The sequence below is a fragment of the Wolffia australiana genome, chromosome 1 (genome assembly GCF_029677425.1).
Source record: "Wolffia australiana isolate 7733 chromosome 1, ASM2967742v1".
Classification (NCBI taxonomy): Eukaryota; Viridiplantae; Streptophyta; class Magnoliopsida; order Alismatales; family Araceae; genus Wolffia; species Wolffia australiana.
Window position 1 is genome coordinate 12,797,756 of NC_135835.1, and position 25,420 is coordinate 12,823,175.

General features: G+C 41.9%; 3 protein-coding genes and 1 long non-coding RNA gene across 6 annotated transcripts; 1 reads left to right on the forward strand and 3 right to left on the reverse strand.

The window, feature by feature from the left end:
• Positions 1-13,888: 13,888 nt before the first annotated feature.
• Positions 13,889-14,532, reverse strand: LOC144707378 (uncharacterized). Of its 2 annotated transcripts, none has more exons than XR_013582470.1 (2): positions 14,391-14,532; positions 13,889-14,165 (listed from the first exon to the last, which is right to left on the reverse strand). It is a non-coding gene; the product is annotated as an uncharacterized LOC144707378 (long non-coding RNA). The 2 variants fall into 2 exon arrangements; XR_013582469.1 differs by having other exon boundaries at positions 13,889-14,203; positions 14,391-14,477.
• On the forward strand, positions 14,350-18,066 carry LOC144707305 (uncharacterized). Its single transcript, XM_078580417.1, has 2 exons — positions 14,350-15,928; positions 16,391-18,066. Exons 1-2 carry the CDS (start codon positions 14,643-14,645, stop codon positions 17,841-17,843), a joined length of 2,739 nt encoding a protein of 912 aa, XP_078436543.1. The 5' UTR covers positions 14,350-14,642; the 3' UTR covers positions 17,844-18,066.
• Positions 18,061-20,569, reverse strand: LOC144707348 (elongation factor P (EF-P) family protein). Of its 2 annotated transcripts, XM_078580459.1 has the most exons (7): positions 20,342-20,564; positions 20,181-20,258; positions 19,159-19,265; positions 18,909-18,986; positions 18,722-18,823; positions 18,340-18,421; positions 18,061-18,276 (listed from the first exon to the last, which is right to left on the reverse strand). In XM_078580459.1, the coding sequence occupies exons 1-7, from the start codon at positions 20,475-20,477 to the stop codon at positions 18,158-18,160; spliced, it is 702 nt and encodes a 233-aa protein (XP_078436585.1). In that variant the 5' UTR covers positions 20,478-20,564; the 3' UTR covers positions 18,061-18,157. The 2 variants fall into 2 exon arrangements, with proteins under 2 accessions (XP_078436585.1, XP_078436579.1); XM_078580453.1 differs by having other exon boundaries at positions 18,061-18,421; positions 20,342-20,569.
• Positions 20,570-22,255: 1,686 nt separating this feature from the next.
• Positions 22,256-24,428, reverse strand: LOC144707333 (uncharacterized). The gene is made up of 7 exons (XM_078580429.1): positions 24,000-24,428; positions 23,830-23,914; positions 23,107-23,727; positions 22,967-23,029; positions 22,672-22,889; positions 22,493-22,599; positions 22,256-22,409 (listed from the first exon to the last, which is right to left on the reverse strand). Exons 1-7 carry the CDS (start codon positions 24,030-24,032, stop codon positions 22,298-22,300), a joined length of 1,239 nt encoding a protein of 412 aa, XP_078436555.1. The 5' UTR covers positions 24,033-24,428; the 3' UTR covers positions 22,256-22,297.
• Between the last annotated feature and the right edge of the window lie 992 nt (positions 24,429-25,420).

Sequence of the window (25,420 nt, forward strand, 5' to 3'; positions counted from 1 at the left end):
TATCCATTTACTCTTGTTTGAAGCAGAAACTTGATGATTGCATAAATAAGTGGAAAAAATATGTGAATATATTCAGTTTAAGAGATTTAAGTATATAAGAATTAATACACACGAATCGTGGGATACACAATGTTACAAGTACCTTTTAGGATTTAATTATCTCAATTAATTGGACGAAAATAGTCCAATATCGAGCAATATAAATGTGCTATTTTTAGGGATGGGAAATTCCTTGTTTGGCGTCGAACAAAGGCTGTACGACAACAAACAAACAGAGGGAGGGAATACAGGTTTGTTCGTGAACCGTTCACGAACACTATTTTGTCCTCTCTTGTACTTGCTTTCCTCTCTTGTTCATGCTGATTGCTTAACAAGGGCATTGGAAATGTATAGGGCTAACAAGGGGTTGAACCTCGGAGTATGTGGTTTGAATACTGAACTATGTTGCCTTAGAGAGGAGGAAAATATTAGAAGACAAAAAATGTAGTGTAGCAAAGATGGAGAAGTGAAGAAAGGTTGGATTTAAATACAGTGTTGATGAGAGAATATCAAGGATGGAAGAGAAATAGGAATAGAAGAGCAAAATATCTAGAGATGAATTAGACAATGTTTGCGTTATTTTGTTGGTGTGAGGAAGATTAGGAGGTGCTTCTGGATTATCTGCTCTCACTAGGCTCGGCTCAGTATCTTTTAACAAAACATAAATTTTCCCCTCAATTTTTTTTCTGTATAATTTACTATTACTCCTATTTCATAGAAACCAGTTCATTTTATGGAGAGGATTTTAGAGTGTGATTTTCTTATCTGTTCACTGTGAACTTCAAGAAAATATTAAGTTCATCCTGTTCAAAATCATATTCTTCTATCCCTTAACAAAATTTCGTCAATGCCACTTGAAATCAGGAAGTTCTATACAAAAATTCAAGATCAACTTGTAGAAAGTATTTTTAGAATTATTTAAGACTTAATTCTAAAATTTAATTTAATTTCCATAAATAAATCAATGATTTCTATAGAAGCATTAAATTTAGTGAATATTATTATTTGAAATCAAAATTCTCCTAAATTCTAGAAAGTTTGAACTAGGCCGTCACCCTTCTTCCGTCACATAGTGGGAAACATTACTTTCAGAAATTTCTGAAATTTTTTTCTCAAAATTGTGAATGGAGTCATAATATATGTCTCTTTGACACATTCAAAATAAGGTTCAGCATGTCCCAGAGGGGATGGGCAACAAGTGACAAGGCAGATGAGGAGTGGCGCTGGACTGAGGGAAAAATATTTGAGTTGAATTAATTCATACTATAATGTTAGATCCCTTGAGGTTCAAGATTGAAATTTTCGTTTCTCTAACTTTTGGTACATTTGAAGGTTACCATTTACACTTAATACATTTATTATAGAAAGCGGATTAAAATTTTATCTTAGTAGATGTATTGAATGATAGTATTCATACAAATTACAATATGGCAATTTTTTAAATATTCATTGCAAAAGGAACTGGGAGATTAATTCAGAACAGAGAAAATTAAAAGGTTAATAGAGAATAATTTTAAATTCACAGAATCTGCAGCGAAAAATTGAAAATTTGTTTGGATTTTTTAGCATTGAAGTTGAACATTGAGAGTAGACTAATATGATTTGTAAGTTATCATATGGAAGGAAAATATTTCCTATTACCTATCTGATATTGGCGAGCAATTATTTTGTGATACGTTAATCATCATATAAAAGACATATGAATTCAACTAACATTGTGTCTGAGGTTTCAATATCATTTAAAAGGTGATTCAGAATTGGATCGATTCCATCTTTTACATAATAAAATTCACATTGTTTGAAGTATGTTGTAGGGTGCTACTATCATTAGCTGTCTGTAATATCCAATTTTCAATATCAGTGGTACCCATTATCTGAAATTTATGGAATGCAGATGATATCGGCTTCGGATATCAATAACGAATATCAATTTTTGATGCTGAACGGATAATGTTTGGTGGATACTGACATCAGATATTATATCATTTAGTGAATAGCAATAAAGGTTCTGATTATGATTCTGGAACAAACAGTGAATGCTGTGAGAAATATTGAATTGAGCACCAAAATAACTTAAAATTGGTAAAAATTATTTTGAGCCATTTTTAGGAGCATTTGTTTTAATAATATTTTTTGAGGATTATGAGGTTGTATTAGTAATCATAATATGTTTGAAAAAGCTTAAAATTACACGTTAATGGACTCTAGGTGTTGGGAGCATCAGCGCATCAGATAAAATGTTTTTGAGTTAATGATTGGAATATGATTAAGAATACTATATCAAAATTCTTTGACAGACACCTCGTGGCCATGGTTGTTCGACTGTTGATTTTATATATGGCAAGATTGGGAAAAAACATCCACTTGCAATTATAATCAATATTATTATACTAATATAATCAATATGATTATACTAGTACTATATTATTATACATCATCATCATATAGCTTATGCAAAACGTATGGTAGCATAAATATGTTTAGTGTATTTTATAATATTAATTAAGTTTAATGTAGATGACGTAATATTGTTGTTGTACATATGAAGGATACATTGGCGCCAGTTAAATATTTTTGCAGGAATTGAGATTCCAAACTAACTTCTGATGCTAAATAATGCCCCATGTTGAAGTTAATCTAGGAGACAATATACATAGAATCTTAAAGTAAAGATGGTAAGTAAATACAACGGGCGGGTTTTATCCCACAAGCTGTCTGTCACCATCGCAGTATTATTGCAATGAAGGAAGCAACCTACAAAGAGGCTGCGAGCAACTTGATTCAGCACAAAGGAAATCTTAGTAGAGAGAAAAGTTGTATCTTCTCAAATAGATGGGTTCAGTCCATGGGTTAGATTACGTATCATGACTAACTTAGATGTGTGGCTTGGCTGTGTGTTTAACTGAATTAAGGTGAAGTCTTGCAAGGATTCATTTTGTACTATCATGAATCTTGGCGACTTGCTCTGATGAGAATAGATGAGCATTGACTGTGGTGACTTCGTAAATTGATTCAGCCCTACCATTGTCGTTGTGTTCTGATTCACAATCTGAGCTGATCTTGAGGTTGCTTCGCTAGGGTCTATAGGAGCAGTTACACAATCTGGCATGGTATGCACCAAGATTGGGCTTTGGCTTCCTCAAGTGGGGGCATGACACGTGTCGTGTACTCCATGGTACCAGTAAAATTTGATCTAAGATTTCAAAAGAAAATGAAAAATTATTTTTTTTCTGGTAACAAATATCCTAGGCCTAAATAGTAACAAGTATTTTAATAATATTCTTGAGCAATACAATGAACAAAAGAGAATATTTTGCGACTACCTATGGATGACAGAAATTGCATATTAGAAACATTGTTGTGTCTCCAACATGAAGCTTCATGGACATATCCTTGTTCTCCCATTAAGCCATCGGGACATCTGAAATAATAGTGAAAATTTTGAAAAAAAAATAATTATTGTACAATCCATATGATGAACATAAACGATAGCTAAAGTTTACTAGTACCTGATTTTTATGGTTGGACATCAATGTCCCATGAAGAAAACTTTCATACTTTTTTTCATCTCGACACCAACGCTTAACACATAAAAGTTCCTTGACACTCAGACCCTCTAGTCGAGATCACTCATAGGTCACTACAGTCTGACTGGCTGTAAAATAACTATTAGTAATTTTTATTGAATCTTTGATAGTCCTGGGTAGACACGAGCACCTTTACTACCCTACTAGGTGCACGATTTCACCCCCTCCTTGGCATGTAGTTGATAAATGCAAACTTAGGGTTAAAATTACATCGTTGTATAATTGAGTGTAATCAATAATATTTATAAACCTATGCTCATAAATAATTTAATTAGCTAGTGATGAGTAAGGTCATCACCACCGGGAATGGATGTTAGGAAAGAAACTTTCTCAATTGGGCAAATTTAAGAAGAAAAACGAGTAGCGTGTTATTACTAGTAGTAAAAGGTAGAGTAAGATGAGAGGATGATGGTAGATGTGAGTGGTAGCATGAAATGAGGTTGTGAGATGAGACTAGAGTGAACGATAAGACGAGAGATGGCTAATTAGGATTTAATTATTTAGGATTTATGATAGATGAAGGTGGAGAGGTGAGATGGGATTATGACGGCGGCGTAGTGACGTGGACAGTAGTGGAGAGGCTAATGGAGGTAGTGAGAATGAAGTAGAATGATGGTAGAATTGAGAGAGGTGGTGATTTGTTTTTGCTTAAATGGGAAGGTGTGAGGTAGGTGAAGAGATCGTCACGGTGTAGGAGAAGATGTGAAATGAATGAGAGTGGATAATAATAGATGATGATGGATGTGGATGAATGATGGTGATGGATGAAGATGATGTGTGAAGATGGTGGATGGAGAAGATAATTAAACTAACTAAATGTGTTGGAGAAAACTCAATGTATGGAAAAAGGATAACCTTAAATCCCTAGATTCTGTCAGGATCAAGACATCTTCCTACTGCAGATCAACTTCATCACTTCTCTGTTGAACATCTCCAAGCACTAGAGACACTAAGGAACACTTGATGGACCTTCAAAACTTCACTTTCTTTCAATATGGATAGAGGACTGAAAGATGTTTTTTTTATAAACATCGGGGGATCAATTTTATGGATGGATAGAAGACTGAAAGACGAAGCTGACCTTAAAATTTCAGTTCAATCCAAATTCTGAATCTTCGGATATCAAGCCTGGAAGTTGGAATATCGATTCAGTGACCCACTTCATGACATCTTCCATGTGCCATGATAACGCATGTACCAAGAGGAGGATGTCTCTAATAACTAACTCTTTTGACAGGTTCAGATGATTTTTTGTGCATGCATATAGACCGAATAGGAAGGCAAACTCCTTGAGCAGCTCCCATTCTTTGTGCAAGATCTTCATCTAGCTCCCTCTTGATGTGAAGAATGTAACCCTAGCATCAATCCCATCTCGCTTTCCAATAGCTTCCTCTAGCATCTCATGTGTGCTACTCCAATGTGTGGAGAGTCCTTTGTCCACCCCTTAATCATTGTCATAGAGATCAAAATTCATGTCGAAATTGTTAATTTCATCAATTATGGGCACCTCAATAGGAATAACAAAAATCTTGAATGTCGGTAGAACAACAATGTTCACTATGTGTGCCACACATGGAACATGTCATCTTGCATCAACCCAGTTTCTTTCACATAATTTTCTCCCTAATATGTCCATCATTATTTTGCTACCTAATATGACCCAATTTCTATCACATCATTATTTTGTTATTGCACACACCAGCAATGGAAATTGTGTTATAGCAACACAACATCATCGGACATGCGTATTTATTTCATAACCTGGTTTCATTAATGGAAATTTTTTTATATAGTGAGGGTTACGAAGTAAATCATTATTGTTTAGGCAGTTTATATCATCCATACATAGTGTTTTAATCTAAGATGAAAATTCTTCCATGTTTCAGCAGTAGCATATTGTTCCATGGAGCTAAGGCGCGTAGCGCTAATCATTTATCAGAAATTAAAAAAAAAAAAAATTTCCACCCGCTCACTTAATCTCTTTTTCATGGCCACATATCGAGCTAAGGAATGGGAAAGATTTTTCCTGTTACATGAATGTTTCATCTGGGAAAAGTTTCTAAACAATGTCTTTGTCATTTGATCCAATAGCCTTCCGTTAGATAGGTTATTGATAAATAAATACTGAAAACTCTCGGATAGAGTATTAGAACAGAAAGATCTATTAGATAATGAACTATTGGTTTACGGCGATGAATCAACAATTCGAAGTGCTTTATCCGCTCCTAAAGTCGCGCACGCGCTTCGAACCTAAGATAGATGTAGTGTAGGAGGATTTTGATTTTTAAGTAATAAGCCCCTTTGACATCTCTTCATCTGCAAAGAATTCTCGACGTGAAAACACAGAGACTTTGGGCTTTTGAATAGGAAAAATAATTATTACATAACCGAAAGTTTTGAAAGCGCGAGGAGCGGAGCGGTTATCGTTCTTCAAGAAGTCAAGATAACAGAAGTCACTTATCGTTCTTCAAGAAGGTAACGTTATGTTTACATAAAGAAGTCAAAGAAATAAATCAGGTTCCGAAGGTTATCCGAAGGTTCAGCATTCATGAGTTTATGATGGACCGGATCTCGAAAGGTTATGAAATAAATACGTATGAGAAAGGTTCTGCTATCACGAAGTTATTGCACGATCCACCCGCTAAGCTAATAAATGCAGCATAAATAAGAGAGTGGGAGGCCGGCTCCTGCCTCGGAAGGAGGTGCACACCCATGATGGAATTCATTTACTTCGTAACGGTGGGTTCAATGGAGAACTCATTTGCTTCGTAACCTTTTATTGGTACCATTCTGTTATCGATCACAGCTGGTTGGTGAGTCACCCAAACGATAAAGGTCCCGCATATCTTTTTATATGATCAGCGGTCTCATTGTTGCTATGCCTGAAAAAGTAACGTGGAGAAGAGGAATCAACAAACAATCAAGGTTCCGACGAGGAATAACGAAGAAACGAAGAAGCTAATCAACGAAGGTTACGAAGTAAATGACCCCAAGAAGTAGAATACAGAGGGAAACCCTGTTACGAGTAAGCGGAGAGGAAAGATCTCCAGAGATTCCTATCTCATTCCATTCCAGTGGCTCGACCAGTAACCAATGGCGAAAACTAAAAAATCCATGGTTTCCCGGCTCATTTCGACCAAGAACCGGAAAAAAGAAGCGGTTTTTCGCACAGCTTGCTCATAGTGCGGGTCCTACTTGTACCTCGTATTTGACCGAAGAAGCATCGGACAGGTCGGAGTTCCTACCTTCTTGGGACTCCATGGACCAAGATCTACTTTCATTATATGGGTAATATCGATCTACTTTAGTAGATGATGCGGTACTAACCAATGCAACCGGGAAACCTTATCTCAATCTGAACTGGCATCCGAAGCTAGGAGGGAATGGCGGTACGCAAGCGCCTTGTATTGCTTGGATTAGGTGACGAAGTCAGGGCTTACACCATAACATAACTCGTTGATCTGATCTTCTATGCCGTCGATAGAGAGAGCTTCGGATCGAATGGAATCTCATCTCTAGAGGCTGCATCTTTATCTAGTTCCGCGCAATCCATGCGAATCCATTTGGTTCTTAAATCATTTTTTTGTAAGTAGCTGCTCCATGATGAAGCAATACACCTAATATTATTCACCATTGAGTCCAGGAAAAATTCCTCCGATATGTCAAAAAATTTTCTGGTATAGACTCCCCATCATTCTTCTCACAAAGCTTGTGAATGACAAGAAAAACCTCAATACAAATCAAATGATCATCAATTTAGTGAACATTTACACCCTAAAGTCCAAAACCATTCTCCACCTTCCACGCTTCTATTCTAACTGATATGCACTCAACATCGGATAGCATATGCGTAGAGTCCCCCTTCGCCCTCTCAAATAATTCATCATACACTGCATGATGCACTAGGAGAGGGAAACTCAACCTGGATCTGCATGTCCTTACTCACATTAATATCATCTCAACCTTGGTAACTCAGTGTGACAAACTGGCTGACTAATGTCGTCCTTTATCTCTTCTAGGATTTGACCCCTCAAGGGTCGGCTGCTGCTAAAGAGTCCTGACGTCCCATCATCCACGAACTTGTTTATAAAGCATTGTTTACAAGTGTTTGCCCTTTGACTTATGTTTTCTAGGTTGGACAAATCTGAAGTGATGCTAGGAGATACTTGTAATACTTTCTTCTGGTTGTTTCAAAAATGACTTTTGTCAAGTTATTGGCATGATAAATTTCACACTCTTATGTGAAATCCCCCTCGAGTATTAAATATGTTAGTCTTGGGGACCATTTGGCTTATCCACTCAGCTCTGACAGGTCACATGTATGCTCTCAGTGTAATTATTTGTAAGCTAAATCAGCCTCTATTTGGGGTAAGGCACTCTCTGTCATCAACATGCAGCAGGTTTGGTCAAGATTGTGTCCTATAGGTAATAAATATGATATAGTAAGAAATTGGGAAATGTGTAAATATACCCAAAATAAACTCTTTTTAGTAAGGATCATCTGAAACAAAATAACATGGTTAATGATAAAAATATCATATTAAACATACATCAAGAGAAAAATATCATTACTGAAAAATTGATCATTTTCACGAGCATGATACTATTATGACTTGGCCACATCATTAAAATCATCATCTTGGCCGGGAAAAGTGGTGTTGACACTGGCACCTTTAATCATGGACGCCAATGTAGGTGACTGAATGGATATGAAAAAAGTGCCATCATTATCCAAAACCTCATCATTGTCGTCAGCCCAAATGCATACATTAATTGTTTGTCATCATCAACATATCAAGCAATGGACAACACCACAGGAAAATGATGAGGCATCATTGTCATTGTCAACCTGGCGCTGAAAAATTATGAAGTGATGTCTTCTCTTCATTGCCCCATCATCATAGAGAATAACAAAATTGTACTCCATATGAAATACATAACCACAATTGAGAAAAAATTGAATGGAAGTATATAATCTACCATTATTATGTTGTCCCACATAGTCTTCATATCTGAATCCATTTACCTTGATTCATTGTATAAATGTAAGGATTATGACAAAGATTGAACACAAGTAATAGATAAAAGCACAGAGAAAGAAGAGAGGGCATTGTGACTAAAATTGATGCAAATCATGCAAGTTGTTCTTATATGTAAAGAGCGAGAGAGAATGTATATCTGCAAGCAATCTTGGTTGAGAAAGCCACATCTCTCTAGTATAAACGGAGTAGATGAAAGAATACTCACAACTTGGTCACCGTTGCACCTGTGTCACTAACTCGCCATCGTACCTCCATCTCACAGCTGGATCACTGATATATCTCTATCTCTGACTCACCATCACTCCTCCCTCTCATGATCAGGTCAGTATCTCACCTCCATCACTGACTCATTGTTGCACTTATGTCTCACCACCAGGTCCATTGCACCATCATAGCATTGTAAATAAGACCTAATAGGGCCTTAACTGATGGCCTTGAGCGTTTGATATGCATATTGTTCTAATTTTCATCCAAAAAGCATGTTGAACCAATAAACTCGAAAATATTTGCATGAGGTGTCTATAAATATATTATCGATATTCAATATGTATTGGATTATGTGCCTTGGTTCATCCATCGAAAACACGATGCCATGGATGTGGAAGCATGTTGATCGATTCATAATCGATCTTTAAAACAAACATTGAGTATACCTTGTGGGGAACTCGTTCCACCCTTGACTTTGCCGCTCAGAGATCGTTCTGAAGCCGTTAATGTGTTTGGCCTCTAGAAGTATCCACGTGATCACTCTGCGCTTGGATCTACACGTCTTCTTCTTGAACTCTTCTTGAAATCTAGAAGATATTCTCACCATGAAGACATTATCCTTGGATGAGTGGAGAAGAGAGTGGATAAAGGGAGGGGATCTCAAATCTGGTTGGCCTGGGTGCTTGAAATGAGAGCCCTTTCCGTCTTTATATTTCACTTAAGTTCTTATCAAAAACCCTACAAAGTAAAATATATCGACCAATGCCCTTATGACCTTGTGCTTGTGATCCTCTATGCCCATGTATCATTCTAGTTAATAACTTTAGTGGCCCAATAACAATTATTGACCAACCCTATTAATTAACTATATCGACATATAGATGAATTAACTAAGGATCGATTTAACCCAATCGATAGGTTATTGTCAATACCGAGTAGTGTTGAACTCTCTCATGGAACCTTTGTCTTCATCGGTTACCATATATATATAATCCATCATCCACGCAAGACTCTCGAAAGACTTAGGGTATGATTTATTGTCAAACCCTAATCCGTCATTCAATTAATACTGATGCGTTATGGGGATCATTCGATAACTCCTCCAATATCCTCACTACCCAAGCCAGGGATTTTTTGCATCGTCTTCCTTGAGTCGATCTCCTCTTATACCGAGGGTGGATGATCCTGTCTTGACCACAATCATCTCCGTGAGCTTCTTACAACATCCGAGCGTTGAATTTTTTGAATACCATGATTAGAGGCTCGTTAGGAATAGTCAAAATGTAATCGTCCATTCACAAGATGTCCTTGGTGTCTCAGGTCAGTGGATCACTTATACAACCATGACTTGAATCAACTTGATAGACATTTAGGTATAATACCATTCAGGGATTTTTACAGATCAATTCAGTGAACTCTTTCTCAAAAGATCACCCATTATCTGTCTTAGTGTCGCCGTACTAAAAGCCACATGATCAACTATACTAAGACAAATAATTCTTCTCCATATGGCTATTAGTACGCAGTAATAATATCTGTCTTAGTCCCATCCCGTCCATATTAAGCATACATAAATAATTCTTCTGCGTTTGTGTCAAAGCCCAGTCTCACCCAAGGAGAAATGTGTTCAAATAGGCCTAACATTGGGCAAACTTAAGGCTCATTCGATGACCCGAGGGGAGTTCTATGGTTTTCATATTGTAATAGGAGCTACCATATGAAAGAGACATGCTGGAATCTAGCCTTGAAAAATCAACATCAACCGAAGAAAGTTTTTCTAGCAGTTTTCCAAGAGCATGACCCAAGTAAACCATCTAAGTGTAAAGTGAAGGTGGAAGTTATGAAAACCCAAGTCTAAGAAGATGTGTGGAGAAAACTGAAGGAGTATTTTGACCAACTACAATGACTGATGCATTATATATCACTGGTGAAGTCAGGTGAGGGAACAAACATTTCTGAATTCAGTCAGAATCAGTGAATTGCGGAGTCTAGTGCAATTGATCAAGTGTATCCTACCAATATTTTTTTCTCTCAACTATTCACTTATTAATGAGCTGCACAAGGTAATTACAGCTGGTGGGGATCTATCACTAGTTCTATGAGTTGCTGAAATGGAATTAAATCATATTGGAGTGTTGAAAGTCATTCTCCATGTGTCACATTTGAGAACACACCTCTTATCTATACAAAAGTTATTCTATGATACTGGACGGAGGTTTGTCCTTGATGATCATAATTTATTTTTATATGAAAATGTATCTAATAAAAATTCTTTCTCTAGGAGAAATGGCAGCTTGCTACTTTCGGATGATAGTCCCATAAAGTGTTTCTCATCTGTGATGCTAGGTGGAATGGATGGGGAAAATATTTTATTGACACATCAACACATGGATCATCCTCTTGTTGATCTATCAAGGACAGGTTTCCGTATCTTTTTAAACAAGTGAGTGTAAAAAAAAATTCAAGTGAAGCATGTTAGTCGGCTAAAAACAAGTGTTCATCTGTTAAATATCCAAATGAATGGTGTTTGAACCTGTTTGATTGCATACATGGTGATGTGTGGGGACCATGTCTCGTTGTGATTTGGACTGTATGTTGGTGGTTTATAATATTTGTGGATGATTGTACATATGTAACATGACAAGATTGACTGAAATCAAAGGCACACGTGACTCTTTATACTGTTTTGTGATATGGTTAATAATCAGTTTGGAAATGGGAACAAGTGTTACAGATCTGATAATGCACGAGAGTTTCCCAACTCTCCAACAAAGTCATATTTCAGACAGAGAGGCAACATTCACAAGTCTCTATGTGCCAATACTCAACAGAAAAATCCAGCTGAGAGTATAATTGGCTATATTCTAGAAACAACCATTGTACTTTTGTTTCAAGCTCACATATCAAATACGCACTAGGGAGATGACATACTTAGATTAGCACATCTCATTTATTGACTTCGAATGATGATATTGAGGTTCTAATATTATGTCATATTTCCAAGGTCGGTGTATGGTAATAGTGGCTTAGTGATTTCATGATGAAATTGCCATGAGTCATAGAAGGAATAATTTTATGTGCCATTGTGGATTGTATTAAGTAGATAAAATGCATCTATAAATCCCGAGTCATGATAAATATGTTGAATACATGAATAGAGGTGACAGGAGAAATCCATACGGAGAATGTTAACTTGAGGATTTGAGATGAAAATAAGTGCATATAATGTGGACATTAAGGCTAGGACCAAAGAAGACCAATTGAAAAACAGAAAGATTGGGTGATGGAAGGTTTATAATGACCCAAGAACAAAGGAAAGATAAAATGGATAGTATAAAAGACAGATCAAACTATATACTAATATAAAATATATTGTAATTGAACTAATGGCAGAAGGGATAAACCATGAAAAAATAGCCTAAGTTTCCTCTGTAGAGTTGGCTAGATTTTTGTCAGCTCTCACCTAGGCAGCAATATTTTTCATGGAAGATCATTTTATTTAAGCTTTGATATCTTTCTGATATGTCCAGTTATTAACGTGATATTTTTCCAAAAGAATGACAAATATCCCTTATCTCCACATAATCAATAATGAACACTGAAATAGATGTACTGTTTCAGTCATTTGGGAATTTTTGGGTATGTGAATAATTTTAACAATGTTTGAAGGCCCTATTTATTGATCAGGGGCATTGATGGTAGAAGATATAAAGATAATTTACACCTCAAATTGGAGCACAAAACTTATAGACCCTTAGATATTGGATTAAGAAGTTAAAACAATATGGCCATTGATCTCTCCTTCAATCCATGTCAACGCTGCCAGATCATCTTAGATCATTGTGTCCTTGGTAGATATCAGACTTTTGTATATGCCCATGCATGGTGTTCCATGTATCATTGTCCTTGTTGATCAATTATGTATTTCATGTCCTGGCACACATAAAATAAATTAAATAATGAAACCATAATGATAATCTTTTTGGCAAAATGCAGCATGATAATGGTGTCCGTTTATCTATTTCTTGGCTTATCTCGTGTTTCACTTACATCATAAATAGGTAAGTTGCCACGCCAATTCCAATTGGAACTCTTCTGAAAATTTAAGTGATAACACTGTTATAGTATATAGTTAATCAAATGATGTCACAATTCTGATGAGGTTACTTGTACACAAGCCAATTTTTTCCCCTCCTATGCAATAACAAGCACACTTGAAAACTAAAAAAATATACATTTTATCATTCAACCGTCTCCCAATGAAAAAACTGTTCATTTCAAAATGGGAGAATTAGTCTTCATTGAGTAAGGTGCCAAAATCAAAAATGTTGGTGGCTAGACAAGTTGAATCTTGGAATAATCCATAAATCATTACACAGTATTAAAAACAATAGTATTGTTTGAATGCCTTTTATGGCTGCGGTAATTAATTCATCAATTGAATAAACACAAGAACATTCATGAAAATCACCAAAGCACCTATATAGTTTAATGCATAATATCTTCATATTCATCTGATACATAATATTTGATCTTGAATTATATTTAAATAATTTAAATTAAGAAATGATATTGTTATGTGCGACTAAATGCCATTTTATAAATGATGTCACAGAATAATGATAAATGGTGTGCAAATGCATCATAGGCATGTGGGTTACCAAAATTTACCATCCATAAGGATGTATACTGGGATTCAGATATCAGAATACTTGTCAAGTATTTCATATAAAAGAGAAGTGTATAGTTTCGGATCGCCCCGGACGTGGACGATGGACAGGATGGGATGAATTTTGTCCCGTCTGACGTCCGGATTCAGTACAAGGATGAAGGACGATATGAATTTTTTGTCCGACGGTACAAAAACCATCCCGTCCAGTCTTCCCCGGACAAATTTTCATCCCGTCCGGGAAGAAAACCGTTCCGTCCCTCGTCCCGGACGGGAAAAAACCCGTTTTACATTTTTAATATATCAATATAAATGTTTCTAAATTTTTAGGGAAATACAGAGGAGAGAGAATGCGAAGGAACATATGTACAATTATTTCTGAGCGGCGTCAGTTTGCGCACGCTTAAAAATACAAGGACTTTGATGCAAATTGTCATAGCGAGGCCACGTGGCTACATCTCAACCATCGGATATGAGTCTGGCAGTTTTTCGTCTAGATTAGTCTGCCAATCGTCCATGACCTCCGGGACAAATTTTTGCCCCGAATTTCGTCCATACCCTTGAATGGGACATTTTTTCGTCCCTGGACAAAAAATCGTCCCGTCCGCGTACCTGCACTAACTGAAGTGAATGGTTGGTTCTTGACAGTCATTTCATCCCTGAAAAAAACTTCAATCAGAAGCATCAGCAGAAATGGGCTATCTACCCTGGCCCTCAATTGAGGCCCAAAGGCCCAACAGGGCAGTCTCCCGGCTTCATCCTCGAGCAATGTGCACAGTGCGCAGTATACTAGAAATGTAGAGAGAGAGAGTGAGAGAGAGCTGGGCGGGCAGGCTTTGGTTTTACCTTTTTGGTTCTGAGACGGCAGGCCTCTGTTCTCTCTCCCTTAAACTGGTTCTGGGTCACTCTCCTCTCTTCTCCTCCTACTCTTCTTCTTCTTCTTCTTCATCTTCTTCCCATGGGCAAGGGTTCCGATTCGCAGCAGCCGCCAACCCCAACACCCTCTTTCCCAAAACCTTCGAGCTCGCTCTCAAACCATCGCTACTAAATCCTTCTCTTTCTCTCTACTCTACTCTCCCCTCCAACCTCTCTTTCAGAATGAGGGTTTCCCTGCTCTTTGCGCTGCTTCTTCCTGCCATGGCAATGGCAATGGCTTCTGAGCCGGCGCTCAACGACGATATCCTCGGGCTTATCGTCTTCAAGGCTGGCCTTCACGACCCAGAAGCCCGTCTGGCCTCCTGGAACGAAGACGCCGATAGCCCTTGCTATTGGGTCGGGGTGAAGTGCGATCTTCAGACGAAGCGCGTCGTCGAGCTCGCCCTCGATGGCTTCTCCCTCTCCGGCAAGATCGGCCGCGGCCTTCTTCAGCTTCAATCCCTTCAATCCCTCTCTCTTTCCAAGAACAACTTCTCCGGGGGCTTCACTCTCGACCTCTCTCATCTGGGCAGCCTTCAATCCTTGGATCTGAGCGAGAACGATCTCTCCGGCGAGATCCCCGACACCTTCTCCGCTCAATGCGCCTCGCTAAAATCGGTTTCTTTCGCGAGGAATCGGTTCTCCGGGGCGATTCCAGCCGGTTTTTCAGCGTGTTCTTCTCTCATTTCCTTGAATCTCTCCTCGAATCAGCTCACGGGGGGGTTGAATCCCTCGCTCTGGTCGTTGAGCTCTCTCAGATCGCTGGATCTCTCGTGCAATGGTCTCTCCGGCGAGATCCCGTTGGGGATAGAGAAGATGGTCAGTCTCAGGAGCATCTCTCTCAGAGAAAACCAGCTCACGGGGAGCGTTCCAGAGGGATTTGGAGGCTTGTCGCTGTTGAAATCCCTCGATTTGAGAGGGAATCTTCTCTCCGGCGAGCTCCCGGCGGCGATTCAGCGGCTCTCCGCCTGCGATTCTCTTCTCCTCGGCCGGAACGCCTTCTCCGGCGAGTTCCCTGCGTGGGTTTCTGAGATGGCCGCTCTCGAGACCTTGGATCTCTCCTTCAACAGGTTCACAGGCGAAGTTCCTTACAGTCTGGGCGACCTGCAAAGGCTGAAGCTTCTCGACCTCTCGGGCAATGGCTTCGGCGGTAGCTTGCCGAAGGTTTTGGGGCTGTCGGATCTGGATCTCAGCCGCAACGCTTTCTCCGGCGAGCTTCCTCTTTGGATCTTCGAGCAGGGGTTGCAGCGGGTGTCTATCTCGGATAACAAGCTCAGCGGCGCCATCAAATTCCCCAATTCTTCAACCCACTCTATCGTCGTCTTGGATTTATCGGGGAATTCCTTCTCCGGCGTCGTCCCGGCGGAGATCGGCAGCTTTCGCTCGTTGCAGAGCTTGAATCTCTCTCAAAATAAGCTCTCCGGCGGCATCCCGGCGGCGATCGGAAGCTGCTCCGCCCTCGAATTCTTGTGAGTTCTACCAAATTTCTTCTAACCATTACCGTCATCTTAACTAGGTTAACCAAGCGAGTAGACATGGTCGCTCTGTTCTTTTTGTGCGAATTTGTGCGAATTGTTTGTTCTGTTGGGTTTTCTGAACAGAACAAAAACAAATTCGAACAGAACAAGGCACATACCTGTGTGCGGTTCTTTTGTTCGCTTTGTGCGATTTTTGTTCTAGTTTTGTGCGGTTCTTTTGTTCACTTTGTGCGAATTTTGTTCTAGTTTTGTGCGAACGTCCGAATTTTGTCCGGTTTTGAGAAAAAAAAGCACAGAACAAAGAACAAGGTAAAGATCGCAGAACAAAGAACAAAGAACAAGCACAGAACAAGTTCTTTTGTGCGAATTTTTTGTTCGTTTAAAACGAACAGAACAGAACGACTTTTGTCTATCGCCATTACAGCATTGTCAAGTAAAGATCGCTTCTTTCAGGGTGCTGTCTGAGAACAACTTGACTGGCGAGCTGCCCTTGAGCTTGGCGAGCCTCGGTAACCTCCAGAGCGTTGACCTCTCTCAGAATCGCCTCTCCGGTGGCCTCCCCAGGCAGCTCGGCGAGCTCCCCCGCCTCCGCGTCTTCAACATCTCCCACAACCTCTTCTCCGGTGACCTTCCTTCGGGAAACTTCTTCAACACGATCTCCCCGTCGTCCGTCGCCGGCAACCCCTCGCTCTGCGGCGGCGCTGTCAACCGCTCCTGCCCCGGTGTCCTCCCCAAGCCCATCGTCCTCAACCCCAACTCGTCATCCGACACGTCGTCCCTGGACCCCTCCGCCCCCTCCCGGCACAAGAAGATCCTCCTCAGCATCTCCGCCGTCGTCGCCATCGCCGCCGCCGCCCTGATTGCGGCCGGCGTGGTCACGGTGACCGTCCTTAACCACAGAGTCCGGCGGCGGCATGCCGACCCGCCTCGCCTTGAGCCGGCCTTCTCCGCCTCGGACGGGTACCGGAGTGGGTCGCCAGAGAACAATTCCGGCAAGCTGGTCATGTTCTCCGGCGGCGAGTCCGGGTTTAGCGCCGGAGCACGCGCCGTGCTCAGCAAGGACAGCGAGCTGGGCCGCGGTGGGTTCGGGTGTGTGTACAAGACCAGGCTCGCCGACGGGCGGCCGGTGGCCATCAAGAAGCTCGCCGTCTCCGGCCTGGTGAAGTCCAGGGAGGAATTTGAGGCTGAGGTGAAGAAGCTGGGGAAGCTCCGCCACCCCAACCTCGTCGCGCTGGAGGGCTTCTACTGGACGCCGTCTCTGCAATTGCTCATCTACGAGTTCATCGGAGGGGGCAGCTTGCACCGGTGCCTCCACGAGGCGGCGGAGGCGCTGATGTGGCGGCAGCGGTTCCATATCATCCTGGGGGTGGCCAGGAGCCTGGCGGAGCTGCACCGGAGAGGGGTCATCCACTACAACATCAAGTCCAGCAATGTGCTCTTGGACAGCGACGGCGAGGCAAAGGTGGTGGATTACGGGCTGGCCAAGCTGCTGCCGGCCCTGGACCGGTATGTGCTGAGCGCCAAGGTGCAGAGCGCGCTGGGCTACATGGCGCCAGAGTTCGCATGCAGGACGGTCAAGGTGACGGAGAAGTGTGATGTGTATGGGTTTGGGGTGCTGGTGCTGGAGGTGGTGACGGGGAGGAGGCCGGTGGAGTACACAGAGGATGATGTGGCGGTGCTCTGCGACGCGGTCCGCGGCGCGCTGGAGGAGGGCGCGGTGGTCGGGTGCGTGGACCGGAGGCTCGCCGGCGGGTTCGAGCCGGAGGAGGCGGTGCCAGTCATCAAGCTGGGCCTCATCTGCACTTCACAGGTGCCATCTGCGAGGCCGGACATGGCCGAGGTGGTCAGCATTTTGGAGATGATCGGCTCCCCTCGCCAGAGCAGCGCAGGGGAAGACTTGGGTTGACTCCTCCCCTCTTTCCACTATCAATTCCGTTTTCCTTTTTGAGTCTTCTCCTATCGTCATCCTCGCTGGCGAGGGAGAATCCTGCTGGTTTGTGGCTCTGTTGTGCTTGCGAAGCTTGCCGGATTCCTCCTCTCCGGATCTTCCTTATTTTTCTGTATTTTATCTATTTCAAGTCACGGACCTGTTAAGACGATGCTTTGACTCCTGAGACTGTTAATGGGTTTCTCGAGGTGGGCAAGATTCAATTTTTAATTAAAATTCGAGGTGCCCAGAAAGCAGAAGTTCACCGCAAAACTTGGATTCAGAAGAGAGGCCTACGCCCGGCTCATGTACTGCCCGGTTCTCGTGTCCACCATTATCTCGTCGCCCACGTTCACAAAGAGAGGCACATTCACGACAGCTCCCGTGTCCAGCGTGGCTGGCTTCGACCCACCTGCCACGTCGGATCCAGAGTCAACGCTACGGGCCTCGGTCAAACAATCTCGGTCAAACGTACCTTGAGCGGTGTCTCCCCTTAGGCCGGGGTCCACTTCTACGACGGCCAGTTTGACTGTGATCGGCAGTTCGAAGTCGATGACCTGTTCATTGTTTAAAGCTTAATTCCTCGACCAGGGAAGCTCATAGTTCAAGTCTTGAGGACTAACCAAAATAATGAGAGAGGCTGGACAGAATTGGTGAAGGAATGGACAGGAGGACGGTTGTAAACTTAGCATAGATCATCGTGACCTGATGACGGAATGGAACGAAAGGCGTGAAAGCTTTCGTTCTGTTCTTGTTCCGAGATCAGGATGGATGACTGATGATGGTAAAGGACAGAACGGATGATGGACCTTCATCCGTCTACAAAGCTTATCGGCAGTAGAAAGACGAGGGCTTACCCGGCCGTTCCAGGAGAGGAGAATGCAGTCCATGCCCTCTTTCAGCCACTTCACCTTGTCCCCGACATCCTTCTCATTCAAACGAGCTTCTTCGTAGGATGACTGCACCCAAGAAATGGGTCATGTACCGCCATTGGATGAGCGTCGAGAGGGACAGCGAGACAAAGAGAGAGAGAGAAAGAGATACCAGATCCATGAAAACGAACTGATCTCCGTCTTTGTAAGTGTACTGCTTCGTTTCCTTCGACACGTTGGCTTCACTTAACTGAATGAAAATTAAGGAAAAGGATAATATTTTATTGAGAATTAACTTAACGAAAACAAGGAACCAGACGCAAGTTATGGACTAGTTTATACTTCAAGGATGATTAATCGTTCCTAGAAAATGGGAGCTGAAATTGTTAATCTGGGAGCAGTAGGCTGAGATGTGAGATTACCGTACTGCCAGCTCGAAACGTTTTCTCAACGACGTTGCCAGTAACGTAGTTGCGCATTTTTGTTCTCACAAAAGCAGCACCTTTTCCCGGCTTCACGTGTAGAAACTCTACAATCGTCACGCAGCAGCATAGCAATGAAGTGTGTCAAAACATTAAACTTATATATAAAACTTCTGCCCTGATATATCACCGAAAAAATTGGCATCGCTTAACGCATACAAATAAAGACCGACGAAAACCCTATGAAAATGGGAGGTTATGTAATTTTATTGATTATATGCTTCAGCAAAACGAGAGATAATACAAAGGAAATCTAGTACTTGATGTGGGGTCACCTGACACTTCCTTTGCTATTGCGGTCAAACATTCAGCTTAAGAGAAATCTCAAAAATATAATTTGTAAGGTCTTCTGGGGACTTTGGCACGCCAAAGTCAGATATTTGGCCGTGGGTACGATTTGGCGCGCCACTTAAACAAAATAACACTTAATGACGTTACAGTACCAATTGGCTGAAAGAAAGTGCATATACATCATTGCCTATTTCAATCTGGAAATGAAATATCAAGAATTCATGCGAGTGTTGACAAGGAGTCTTAACAAGTTTTGGAACCAAATATTTCCGATGGCCAAGACAGCTTCCGTATCAAATGTTTCAGGTCCCCAAAATTCAGCAGAAAACTATATATCCAGAGGTTTTATCTGATTCAATTATCTATCGAATGAAGAATAAGGTAAAGCAACAGGGCGTTTAGCCAGTTAGACATTGAGAAACGGTCATAACCAGCAACAAACATCAATAATGCAGGTTAAAAAAAATCAACATGTCAGTAGATCCCCTCACAGTATTTTCAATGCAGGTTATCCAGCAACATATGACCAAAAGAAAGAAACAATCATACAAGGGAGAATTATCCTCTTCTACATTCCTAAATTGCGTCCATAATAAAGCTAGAAAAATTATAATGCCACATCGTAGGAAAAAACTTGGGAGAAGAACGTCAAGCGAGAACAAGAAATGTACCTAAAACCCTCCACGGCGCCCCGTCAACTTCAACATTGACGCCAACCTTAATGTCATTGCTCGAAAGGGCATAAATCCCTGCATTGGGACACCACAACAAGAGGCAATTAAGGAATCGAGAATCAAAATCAGAGGTCGAAATCGGCGAAACAAGTACAAACTTGGGAATCTGGAGCGCGAGGGGAACCCAAAGTGCACGCGATTCGTCGTTGGGAGTCGCATGGGATTTAAGCTACTGGCGAAAGAGAAGCGCACGCGCGAGCTCGAGGTAGCCTGGAAAGAAGCGATTTCCGCCATCTCTTCTGTTCTCTTCTCTCCGAACAGGCGCAAAGCAGTCTGCGAGCTTCTTCGGGCCGAACCAGGTGATAAGGGACGGATAAACAAAGACGAGGGAGAGACGACGTGGCAGCGGCGGCGGGCAACTATATATTGGGCTTTAACGCAAATAAAATTTCCTGAAGGACAATTTGGTTATTTCTAAAATAACTTCCTAGTATGTATCAATTTATTGCCTTGATTTGTGCACCAAGTCAAACAGCTTTCACAGTTGCAACAAAAATCATTGAGCATATCAGAATTTGAGGATGGAGTAGCGGGGTTGGTCTAGCTACTATATTGCCAAAAGAATTTACACCAATGCGTCATGTACAGTTATAGTTCCGGATCATCCGGGACGTGGACGATGGACGGGACGGGATGAAGATCGTCCCGTCTGACATCCGAAATCAGTGCAGGGACGCGGACGGGACGGTTTTTTTGTCTGAGTGGACAAAAACTGTCCTGTCCGGAGGTCTTGGGACAAATTTCCGTCCCAATTATCGTCCAACCTCGCGGACGGGACGATTTTCTCGTCCTGGGCCAAAAAAATTGTCCCGTCCGCATCCCTGCACTATATGCACAATCTAGCACTTGGCCATTACATTAGTGACGGCGGGGAATACACTGAGCCTGATCATTGGCCGGGTTGGTCTCGCTGCTATATTGCCAAAAGAATTTACAGAGTCGGCTGCCCAAGGCTGCACTCTAATGAGTCATGTACAGTTATAGTTCCGGATCGTCCAGGAGGTGGACGATGGACGGGACGAGACGGAGATTGTCCTGTCCGACATCCGGAATCAGTGCAGGGACGCGGACGTGACTGTTTTTTCGTCCGAGTGGACGAAAACCGTCCCGTTCGGAGGCCTCGGGACGAATTTCCGTCCCGATTTTAGTCCAACCTCACGGACGGGACGATTTTCTTGAATTTGAGTACTTGAATTTCAAAATCGGAGTCTTGTTTCTAATCAAGCCTGGAATTCGCATGAATTAAGATCGGAGAGATGATAATGGTTTCGTCTCATGTGCGATGATTGATATTATCGCCTTATCCTGGACTGGTCTGATAAGACATGGATGCAAGCTATATATCGCTCCTTATTTTATTTTTCAGCCTTAGTGAACACTCTGGTCTCCTCGGATTGGCGGAGTAGACAAAAATCTGTGAGAATATGAAAGAAGTCTCTTCATTTAAACTTTTATCAGGGAAATCTATGAAAATAAATCAATTCGTTGCTTATCAGTCTCTACTCAGGGGTTGCGAATGATGAACGATTTGACCTTTTTGCGCGGTGATTTGAACCGTTTTATGAAGTTTCACGCCTAATCAATCGCCTGGTAGTATAAAGCGTGATCACGAGCAAATAAATTTAAGCCTTCAACTTCGCAGGGGAGGCCAGGTTCATGACATTTATTTTTTTCAATGACTTTTTGGGGTTTTAAAACGATCGCTTGACTGTTTTAATAATCTTCAACAACGCATTTTGAACTAAACCCTCGTCTCTCTGATTTTTCACTTTTCAAGCTCTTTTGCAAGTTGTCCGAATAAATCAGAGGCTTACTCGAACCAAAAAAAAGGTCATTTGCAAAAGGCTTGTTGGGACGCAGAATTGAATTTCGAAGTACAACGAGGATGATGAATGTATTTTATTCATCTAATCCTCAACTTAAAGAACCGTCCTTAAGATCAACCGTTAAGGGTGACGAGACACGGTTATGAAACACCTATTTTTACTCATACATGGGGGAAAACAGAGCAGTTTAAAGGTAGGAGACAATAACTGCTTCAATTAAGGAGACCCTTAAAAGCATGAAACGTTATCCGTCGTCAAAATAAAACTGCATACAGAATATAACGATGCAGCCGCAGCTCGCACCGCATAGTCTCCCTCCAAAGTAGCTTCCTGCTCAGACCTGCAAGCAGAAATAATTATGATAAATGAGAAAAATAGCAATTAGCTAAGCGAAGAAGTCGATAAAAAACTATGGTTTTATACCTGTTTTTTAACGAGGAACTGTTGCGCATTGATGACTCGTTTTTCACCAGTTGCAGTCCATTTTCGCATTTCATCTGCATTTCTCGCACCTGTGCGAGAAGCCGCTCCTGAAAAACAAGAACCCAGTCATTTAGCAATTCTTTTATTTCACATATTTATAAAACTTTTGTAATTCTTACAAGATGCTTTCCCTCCTCGGACAACGCCAAGTCCATATGATTAAAAAGATCCCTCCATTGATTCCCGTGGTCAGAACACGCCGCAAAGCTATCACAGCTTGTATCCGATTGCAGAAAGCAAGAGCTGTTCTCTTGACTAGACAAGGGCTCGGCCGACAGCAGGCTTGGCAGCTCCCTCTGAAGAACAAATCGCACTCTCTTCCTACTTCGTCTCAGGGCTGCAACAGACATTCAAAAAATCAATAAAAGCCATTAAGTTAAACATCTTGGATTATAACCTCAAGTCATTGATTACCTGCTAGACGACCTCGGGTATCCTGATACAGAAGCTCCAGCCATTGAGAAGCGACAGAGGCGGCTAAAACAACGAACACCCATTAACTCAAATGGATTTTCTGGAGTTTATCAATAATCTGAGGATTAAAAAAAACTTACCCTTGAAGGAAAGGAAGCCAAGATTATCTCCATTGGCAGGAACATCATCAGTAGACGAGCTGCCGACGTTCTCCGAAGCTCCTGCAGAGGACAACTTCAACGCTAGACTGTCATCTTCACTGTACAATTTGTTCGATGGGGGGTCGAGCTTTTGAGTCTCTCTCTCTTTTTCCTCTGCTTTCTCGGACTTGACCAGCGCTTCAATTATAGAATGAACTTGCTTGCTGTTCCTCACGTGGTTGATAATCCCGGGATTCAATCCAGAGAGAAGCCCGCTCGGGGATGTGACTTTGTGAAATCTACTGATTTGCTCTCTTTTGGTGGCCTCGAGCTTCTTCTTCTGCTCCTCTTCCTTTCTCCTCTTCGGAGGACGCCCACGCTGCTTTGGAATGGGAGGAATTCCGCCGTGTAATGAAGTTATGAAGCCGTTCTGCTTCATCTCTCTCCATCTTCTCAGCGGCTCGCTCTCTTCCGGAGGGCCCGTTGTGCTACCGCACTCTGAAAGGTCCGTGGATCGGGTCTGAATCGGGTTTCTGAAGGGATTGTGCTCGGTGGAATCGGAGTTGTCGGCCACGTTGAGGTCTAGATCGAGACGGATCGACGGCTTCCGGAGATCCCGTTCTGGTAGAGTGGGAGAACGATCGTCCCCGTTAGATGACAGGCGTTCTTCATCGCATTTAGAAATTTTGAATCCTGAATCACGAGTAGAAGAAGCGCACGAACCTTCGGAGCGGAGGATCGAGTCCAAGTCTCGCATTTTGACCTTTTTGGGTCGCATTTCCTCGACATTTTGTCGGTCCGCAGCGATCTGCGCAAGGACAGAAAAGGGGAAATTCCTGTGAGCGGAGGCGAAAGAGAAGAACACGCGCAGAGAGGAAATCACGATTCCGAACCTTGGAGCAAGATTTGAGGGGGCCGAAATCCATTTCTTTGGGCAAGAACCGGGCTTTTTCGATCCGGAAACTCGAAACGCGGCAGAGGACGAGGACGGAGAGGAAAAAGAAGGCGAGAGGGGAGAACAAGGGAGCGGAGGAAGAAGAATGCCGGAAGATCGCCAGTCTAGGGTTAGAGAGGGATGCGCCCTGCGAGGGCTTTACAATGCCGCGCCCTCTCTAGCTCTTGCTGTTCTTCTTCTTCTTCTTCTTCCCTCCCACGGCAGTCACGACGGGGATTGGGCTGGAATTCAAATTCGAAACACGGCGGAGAGCGCAGAGCAGGCGGATATTTGAATGCGGATCTGTCCGCTTCTATCCCGCCGTTTTAGAAGGAAACAAGTCGTGAGTCTTGACGTCAGTCTTCGTCGAACCGGCGCTCCTCCCTCCCAGATCCGACCGGCCGGTTCACTGAACCGGGCTCGCCATTCAACCGGCTATGGTGCAGGGACGCGGACGGGACGGTTTTTCCGTCCCAGGAAGAAAATTTTGTCCCGTCTTCGATATTGGACGAAAACCGAGATGGGAATTCGTCCCGGTACCAACGGACGGGACGGTTTTCCTGTTGTCGGACGAAAAAACCGTCCCGTCCAGAGGTCTCAAGCAAACAGATGGACGGTAAGGGACGGACAAAAATCTGTCGGATTCGCTTCCGACGGTTGAGATCTTGCCACGTGATATGCTTAATCAGTCCCTTGACATTTTGCATCAAAGTTCCTACTTTTTTCTGCGCGCGTTCAAACTGACGCCCCCCCAAAAGTAATTGTATATATCCCTAAGCTCTCTCTCTTCTCTATGTTTCCTTAAAAAACATAGAAAAGTATATTAGAAATTTAAAACGTGATTTTTTTTCGTTGGAGACGATGGACGGGACTATTATTCTTCGGATGGGACGCGGACGCGGACGCGGACGATTTTTTTCTTCAATGGACGAATCCCTGGATGGGATAGTTTGGAGGAAGTTGAAATATATGGATGTCGGACGTTATGTTTTTTTGAAATAAGCAAAAGATTCACACGAAAGAATTGCACAGGGCCTTGTTCTTTGTTCTCTTCTTTTTTTGTACGAAAATTAGAACAGCTTTTCCCACAATAAGAACAATTTGAACAAAATTCACACATTTCGAACAAAATTCACACAATTTGTAAAATTTGCACAAATTGCTTTAAATTCGCACAGAATGTGCATAATTTACAAAATTCTTAGAAATTCTAAGAAAAGAATGTTTAGAGTACTACTTCCTTACTAAGTGTGGATGTATTATTAAAGAAATAATCTTAGTTATTCAAATGATCCTAATAATAAGATTAAGGTAAGGCGATAAATCATTTATAAATGAATCGCTCAAATAATAGCATAGTAAATATAGTATACATACAAT